General features: G+C 60.4%; 1 protein-coding gene across 1 annotated transcript; it reads right to left on the bottom strand.

Annotated features, from left to right (window-relative positions):
* Positions 1-472: 472 nt before the first annotated feature.
* On the bottom strand, positions 473-7,214 carry INPP5K (inositol polyphosphate-5-phosphatase K). The gene is made up of 9 exons (XM_015818353.1): positions 7,098-7,214; positions 5,722-5,897; positions 4,674-4,785; positions 4,289-4,398; positions 3,148-3,331; positions 2,031-2,168; positions 1,467-1,550; positions 1,275-1,379; positions 473-916 (listed from the first exon to the last, which is right to left on the bottom strand). The coding sequence occupies exons 1-9, from the start codon at positions 7,197-7,199 to the stop codon at positions 818-820; spliced, it is 1,110 nt and encodes a 369-aa protein (XP_015673839.1). The 5' UTR covers positions 7,200-7,214; the 3' UTR covers positions 473-817.
* Positions 7,215-7,470: the final 256 nt, after the last annotated feature.

Here is a 7,470-nt window from a genome sequence, read left to right as displayed (position 1 = left end):
ACAACACTCAGTTGGGGGGAATTGCTAACACGTTGGAAGATACTCAAAGTTCAGAAGCATCTTGACAGGCTTGAGCATTGGGCCCAATCTAGTAAGATGAAGTTCAGTGGTGAGAAAAGGAAGGTAGGCAGGAGAAAGAAGGCAGGAGAAAGAAGATGCCCAGGTACAGGAGAGGCGGTGCATGGCTCTACCGCAGTGCCTGTGAGAAGGATCCAGGCCTCCTGCACGATCACCATTTCAGCCTGAGGTCGGCAGAGGGCTGCAGCTCTCAAAAAAGCCCGGACTTAAAGGCCCAAATGCCCACGAAGCCAGAGGCCTGCTGCAGGACGAGACCCACCTGGACCTGGCCCCACTGCCAAGGGGGAAGCACTCCATCTGTCATCCAGGCTTTGGAGGAATGCGTGGGGAGGGGCATGCGTGCAAGTCTTCGCCCCATTTCAAGACAAATGGCCAAAGAATAGCAGCCTTTGCATTTTCATTCCAGCTACGATAAAATGTATTTCAGTTCTAAAAAATTTACATTTCATAAAAATCCTACAATCCCAGTTTTCAAATAAGTGCCAGCAGTGTCTCCTTAACATTGCAGTGAAGCGCACAGAGCCTAAGAGGCACTCGGAAAATGGGGCAGCGGCCGTCTCGGCCGGGGCGTAAGGAAGCCGGCGGTCCTGCTGGGGAACCGGCTCCGTCTCGGCTCTTCTGCACCAAAGGGAGGCAGAGCTTTTCAGAGCTGCGGCAAGCTGAGCCAGGCCGCTGCAGAGGCCGAAGCCGGAGTGCCTTACGGTCCCCACCACGGAAGTGCCGGATGGGGGGGGGGACCTCAGAAGTCACAGGGTGGCCTCTCGCAAGGAAGGCGTTCTGCACTGCTGGCCCCAGCCCAGCCCGCCTGCTGCTCGGCTGACTTCGGGCACGGTTGGATCTAGAAAGGGAGAGATGCACATTCGAAGGCAGTTCTGCCCCCCCCCCCAAGCAACTCAGCCCAGAGAGGAAAGAAGGCAAAGATGGAAGGTGCCCCCCCCGGGTTCAGTGGGGGGGGGAAGAGTCCCCTTGCCACAGCGCCCAGAAGAGAACTCTTGCAGAATTCATCCAGGCCAGATCCCAAAGGTGGCGGGGGAGGGGGAGAACTGGGTAAATTCTGCCTCTCGAGAGGGGCTTCTGCAGCCCCCACCCAGCACTAGAGACCAAGCCCCTTGCTGTGGCAGGAGTCTCCCAGCACCACAGAGATACCCCCCCCCCACTTTCAGGAGCAAGGAGGATGAGGAAGCAGCAGCCCTCACCTGGACCGGCTGGCTGAGGCCCACGAGGGACCGCAGCGTGTTGCTGTAGTATCCCAGGAGGAATTCTCCCCCCGCTTTGGGGAGGCCCTCAGCCCCGAGATAGACCTGCAAGCAAGGGAGCCGCTGTCAACTTTTAGTGGGACAAGAGGAGCAGCCGAGCAGAGGGAAAGCCCGGGAAGCATCATCCTTCACCTGCTTTGCCCCGTCCTCGGAGGAGATTTCGTTGTCCTGCACCCAAACGTAGGTGACGTAGTCGTTCAGATGTCGGAAGGCCACCTGCCGGGCGAGAGGAAGAGCTGCAAGGGCCCACCTGCCAGCACAGGTGAGGGGCTCCCAGCAGGAGGGAGCCCATGTCCAGCCCAGCCGTCCCTTCAGGCGGCTTCAGCCAGGTGGGAAGCAGCTGCCAGGCCACAAACCCAAGGCCAGACGGGGCCCCGCAAGGGACCTTCCGCCCCCCCGGAGCCCATTGTCCTCTGGGCAGGGAGGATGAGCTGTTGCCCATCCCTCGGGGGTCTTAAACATGGGAAGAGGGTCTTCCCCAGCAGAGGCTGCTGCTCCGACCGTGGAGGTGGCCGGCTTGCTCCCCCCCTCTTGCAAGACCGGGTCCCTGCCGAGGAGGCTGGGAAAAGGGCCTCCCTCTGGCCAGGGAAGGGGGCCTCCAAACAGCCCGGGTGCTCTGGAAGAGCCCTGGTCCCCAGGCAGCAGAGCAGGGCCGGGCCCGAGCACCAGCCTGGGCCCCCTCCCCACCCCACTCACCCTGTAGAGCCCAATCCAGTCCCAGGCGCTACTGGTGAATTCTGGAGCGGTGACGTAGCTGACTGTGGCATCCTGCTCAGCACTCCAGGTGCCCACCGGGCAGAGCACAACCAGGGGCTCCATCTGCAGGCGCTGCACCTGCAGGAACAAAGCCACCCACCCAAGATGAGAAATGCCACGGAGCCCCCCCCTCCCCTGATCGCGGCCGGGCTGTTCCTTCCCCCAAGGCGCAGGCCCCTTGGCACCCAGCCTACCTCACACTTAGGCCCTGCTGCCAGGCTAAGAGGCCCACCCTGTAAAACGGGGGGGGGGGGGGACCAGGACAACACAATACACTGGGATTTAATCTGAGTTTCAGCTTACTAGCGGGCTTGCTTCGTATTTCAAGTGCTCCATTGAGTGTTATATGGTTTGGGACTGCCACTCCTCTCCCTGCCCAGAGGCTAGTCCGGAGGAGCACCAGCCTCAGCCAGCCCCCCCCCTGCCAGGGTCAGTCCCTCCCCTGCCCAGTCTTCTCGGTCAGGTGGCACCAGCCCTCCCCCTGGGGAAAGGAAGCCCGTCGGTTCCACCGGGGAGCCGGAGGCTGCGCTTAGGGCTGGGGGGTTTTCTTTTGAGGTGGGCCACTTCTGGATGAAGGTGCGTAAGTCAGAAATGTTGCCAACAACCCACGGAGGCCCTGGGGGGGGACATACCTGTGGGGTGGGGAGGGGGGTGACACGCAGCCCTCGGGCCATCATCAGAGCTGGCCTTCAAGCAGGGTCTGGGCCCAGGCAATGCTGGCTTATTCAACCCAAGCTGGTTAAAAAAGCCACAGCTTGGCCTGACGTGTAGAGCCCCCGCCTCGGACATGCAGGACACTGTTGCTTGCCAGAGGCTTCGACAGGCACCCCGCAGTGGCCACAGAACCCTGGGGGCATCGGCCGAGTTAAGGGCAGGATGTCCTGCTTTGCTTTAGAGCCCAGTGGCAGAAATGCCCGGGGCCGGTGGGAAAGGCCTGCCCCGGGATGCCAGTCTGGGCCGGGCCCTTCTGCAGCTGGGTGCCAAGCGGGCCGCCCGTCGGCCGGAACCACTGTCTCTCTGGAGAGAAGCAGCTGCCCTCGGGGAGCCAGGATACCACCTTCAGCTCAAAGGTGCCAGTGACCGGCTTGTGATCGCTGATGTTGTAGTCCATGTGGCTGGTGTAGCTGCCCAGGGACAGGGACAGCCCCCCCTCCCTGGGGGCCTCCTTCGGCTCGAAGCAGGGAAGGCATTTTACTCTCCAGAGGATCCGATCGGTCCAAGCAGGCTTCCGTTTCTTCTCACTGCAGAAACAAAGGGGGGGGAGAGGACACAGCCAAGCAGCCACCCCCCACCCACCCCCCACCCTGAGCAGGAGGAGAAGCTGGGCTGGGGGGGGGACCTCAAGCAACTTTGCTGCCTTTGGCTTTTTTTCTGAAGGGAGGGCTCTCCCCCCCCCGGGAATCAGGAGCCTTGCTGGTGCATAAAAGCCAACAGCTCAGAAGCCTTTTGGCCCTACGGCGCCAGTTGCAGTTCTGGGCCCAGAAAAGGGCTCATTGTGAAAGAAGCTGTTGGTCTTTCCAGCCGGAAGGCGCTCCGGTGGCCGGGCGCCTGGTGAGCCCCTTGGGCTGGATATGCAGCCGTGTGAGTGGGCGTAACAGATGCACTCCTTAACTTTTTAGCTCTTTGGATCAGCTGCCACTGTTGCTATTTTAAATGCTTTTTGGGTTAGGGTTTGGGCTCCTCCTGGCAGTCCTTTGTGGCCGCTGCCAGCCCATAAAGAGCGAGGGGAGGGCCGCTGCTGCCCCCTGCACGCCTCAGGAGGGTCGGACGCCCTGCAGCTTGCACAGATCCAAGAGGCTCCTTCGCCTCTGCATCCCCTCATGCCAGGATCGTCACCCCAGCAACAACTAAGTCAGAAGAGGCGACTGTGTGAAAGCCATCAGACTCAAGTGGCCCACAGGTCTAAGTTTTCCAAAACACCCCACGTGCGGGGGTCCTCCCCTAGACCCAAGCAGCGCCTTCTCGGCCCTGCAAACAGAGGGAGAGGATAGCACCGCAAGAGCCTCCTTTGGAAGGGCAGAGGGACAGCCAGGGTCTGCCCACCAAGACACCCCCCTCCACACTTCCTGCTTCTGCTTGGGGCCCCTGGGAGGCCGCGCTGATTTCTGTGGCTTCTTCTGTCCGGCCAAAGGCCAGCGCAGCAGGCACCTGAGGTTGAAGCCCCCCGCAGACCTCCTCTGCAAGGACGGAGCAGTTACCTGGTGTCGTACTGGTCCGAGTATAGGTCAAACTTGTAGGTGGGCTTGAACTTCAGGGGCCCCTCCGAGAACTCCTGGAGGAAGAACATCTTCTTCCTGGCCATGTTTAACTGGGGATGGGAAGGAAGAACCGCTCGATGCTGCAGACCAAGCCCGGGAGCTGCGCCTCTCCTCCTGGGGGCCACAGCAAGGAGCCCACGGTGGATCCAGCCTGGTCCCTGAGCCCCCTTCCTTTCCCAGGGCAGGGAGAAAGCCTGGCAAGTGGCTGCCCCATTGGAAAATAGATGGGGAATGGCCAGGCAGGATCAGGGAGTAAGACGAGCCACTCCCCCCCACACTCAAAAACTGGGGGGGAGGGCTGGAAATTCTGAGGGGGGGGCAGTACCTGGTCCTTCTCCCAGAGAAGGTGGAAGCGGCTGCTGCTGATGGACTCTCGGATGAAGTGCAGCCCATAGTCCTCGATCCGGAAGTTCAGATCGCCGAACCAGAAGAGAAGCCTGGAAGAAGGAAGGCCGAGAGCAGCGAGGAAGGCAGAGGCTTCTACGTCCTTCGCCTGTGCCAAAGGCAGCCGGCCCCGGCCTCTCCTCCTCCGCCACGGCGCGATTCCATCTCGGCAGGCTATCAGAGCAGCCGGCGCTTGGGCACCGGCCCTTCCAAAAGGCTGCAGCAGTTACCAAGGCGGCTTTCGGAAGGGCGGCCCCCCCTTCCCCCACCCCGGCAATTCCCTCCTTCGCTCAGGCAGGCAGCCCCCCTTCATCCCACGGAGGATAACGCCCTCCCTGCAGAAACCTCACTTCTGTGCGCCCCTCCCCCCGGGGGAGCCACGTGCCCACGAGTGGTCTCCAAGCCAGCAGACCAGACCCTCCCGGTCAGACCCCCAGGAGCAAAGCTATGGGCAGTCCTCAGATCTGGCTAGAACTATTTAGAAACCGTTTTGAGTTGGCCGAGGGTGAAAATGCAGGTAAAAAGTGTCTGGGACAAGAGGGGCCGCACGGTGTACAGAGGGAAACGTGAGGCCCACTTCAGAATTGTTCTGTTTGGCGTTCAAATCTCTCCCTTTCTTTCACCCTCCGCAGCTGGTGGCTACCTGAGCGCACCTCCGGAGGGCAACCAAGTGGCAGCCGAGGCAGAAGTGGGGATGGTCCACCCTTTCTGGACCTCCTGGAAACACCTGGATGGCCAGCCCCTCCCCTTTCTAGCCCTCGCCCATCCCTCTCCTGCTTTTCCTGTGCCAGCCCCACCCTCTCCCCCTCCCCTCCCCCGCCAACTTTGCTGTTCCTTGGCGCTCCCCCCATGAGACAAGGGGGCGGGTGGGGGAGTGCCACTCGCGAGAAGAGCAGCTGGGGGGAGGGGTGGAGGGCCTGGCCTGCCGGACTCCTGGCCTCGCTGGGCCGGGGGGGGGCAGGGCCCTGCGGGGGGGGGAGGCCACTCACTCGTGGTCCAGGGCCGAGGGGAACGCCTTCTCTTCGAAGTGCTGCATTTCCAGGATGTGCTCGAAGTCGTCCAGGCGCTGCTTGGCGTTCTCCAGGTGGGCCGGCAGGTGGCAGTTCAGGAAGCAGACCGAGTGGCCGTAGAGAGACAGGCGGATGGAGACCCCTCCCTTGTTGCCCTGGGAGACAAGAGATGGCGGTTGCCTCCCCACTCCTGGGCTATGTGTGGGGCGCAGAAGGGGCACATTTTCTGACGCTCTGCCGGGATGAAGCCCTGTCTCCAGGATGGACCAAACTCACAGAGAAATGAATACAGGTAGTCCTCCGCTTACAGCCATTCATTTAATGACCTTCAAACTTACACAGCATTAAAAAAGTGACTTATCAGCAGTGACCCTTGCTGCATCTCCACGGCCACATGAGCCAACTTTGGGTACTTGGCAACCGGCATGCGCCCACGGCGGTTGCGGCATCCCAGGGCCCGGCATCTGCAGCCTTCTTCCCAGGGAGCTTCTGGCAAGCAACGGCAGCCGGGGGAGCCAGATTCGCTTAAGGGCCCCCCGATTACAACGGCAGCCACTTGCTCAACAACCACAGTAAAAAAGATCATAAAATGGGGCACCATTCACCTAACAAATGCCTTGCTTAGCAATGGAGATTTTTGGACTTCACTGCGGTCGTAAGTGGAGGACTACCTGTACATTAGGAGCACAGACCCGTCCCTAGATTGCTGTAGTGTTTCTTCATCCCTTTCCTGACAGTCGCCCTGAGGCCAAGAATTGTCTCAGGTTGGGTCACACTGTTCGCCGGGCCCGTTCAGGGGGTTCTCCAGCAGGAGATGCTCCCCGACACCCGAAGTTAGGGCTTCCACTGGCTGCCCGGCAGGGGCAAGGATGGCCCGCTCTCTGAACGCCTGCTTCAGCGAATTTCAGACGCTTCTGCTTTTAAATTTCACGGCGTTGCTGTCGGTACGACTTGCTTTGATGCCTTAAAGCAGGAAACATTTACTTTTGATAAGTAAAACAAAGATGTGAAATTCCCTACCTGAGGATCTCCATCGCTAGAGATTTTACTGGGGCTTGAAAACTTTCAGTGAGTCCTTCATTAGCCGGTTTTGCACGTTTTCCTTTTGCAATTAGCATTATAAATTAAATGCTGGTTATTGCATATTAGTTCTTATCACGGTGCGATATTTGCCATTTTGCCTGCCTCCATTAGAAAGATGGAAATGTGCAAAAAACATTCAGGCAAAAAGCGAAGGCGTGCGTGCGTGGAAGCTTGGCCACAGCAGAATTTGGCCTTCCTGCTTCTCCTGCATCCACTGTACCTGCAGCTTTAACTGACCGGAGGCCTGGCAAGGTCCCTGTGAAGCAGCTCACCCAGTAGCCGTGCAGGCCGGTGCGGGTAAACTGGCTCCGCACATCCCGGATGAAGGGCAGGTGGGCTTGCCTGGCAAAGAGGAGGAGAAGGATGCCCTGCATGCGGATGGAAGACACCTGCGCCGGGAAGAGAAGCCGCCCTGAGCCACGGAGGCAGCGTTTCCACCCAGTGCCCAAAGCTGACCCTGCTCGGAGGGGGGGACGAGCCGGTCCCCCTCTGGCCTTGGGGTAAAAGGACCCCAGGACCCCCCCGCCCAAGATCTGCACCGGAGCCCCAGAGCAGAGCAGCGCAGCTGCTGGCACACAGAGGGCCCCTCAGCCCCCCCCTCGGCAGGAGGGGGCTGTTCATTCAAGCCCCCCAGGTGGGGCGAGA

This window comes from Protobothrops mucrosquamatus, unplaced genomic scaffold (genome assembly GCF_001527695.2).
Source record: "Protobothrops mucrosquamatus isolate PMUCROS unplaced genomic scaffold, P.Mucros_1.0 scaffold721, whole genome shotgun sequence".
Lineage (NCBI taxonomy): Eukaryota > Metazoa > Chordata > Lepidosauria > Squamata > Viperidae > Protobothrops > Protobothrops mucrosquamatus.
This window is presented reverse-complemented; position numbering and strand designations above follow the sequence as displayed.

Bases quoted from the DNA above. Each gene is read 5' to 3' on its own strand.
- INPP5K (XM_015818353.1), bottom strand. From the start codon at position 7,199: ATGCAGGGCATCCTTCTCCTCCTCTTTGCCAGGCAAGCCCACCTGCCC. The intron at 1,551-2,030 runs GTGAGTGGGGTG...CTCGCCCGGCAG, and splicing joins ACTGGATTGGGCTCTACAGG to GTGGCCTTCCGACATCTGAA. The intron at 1,380-1,466 runs GTGAAGGATGAT...CCTTGCTTGCAG, and splicing joins CCGAGGACGGGGCAAAGCAG to GTCTATCTCGGGGCTGAGGG.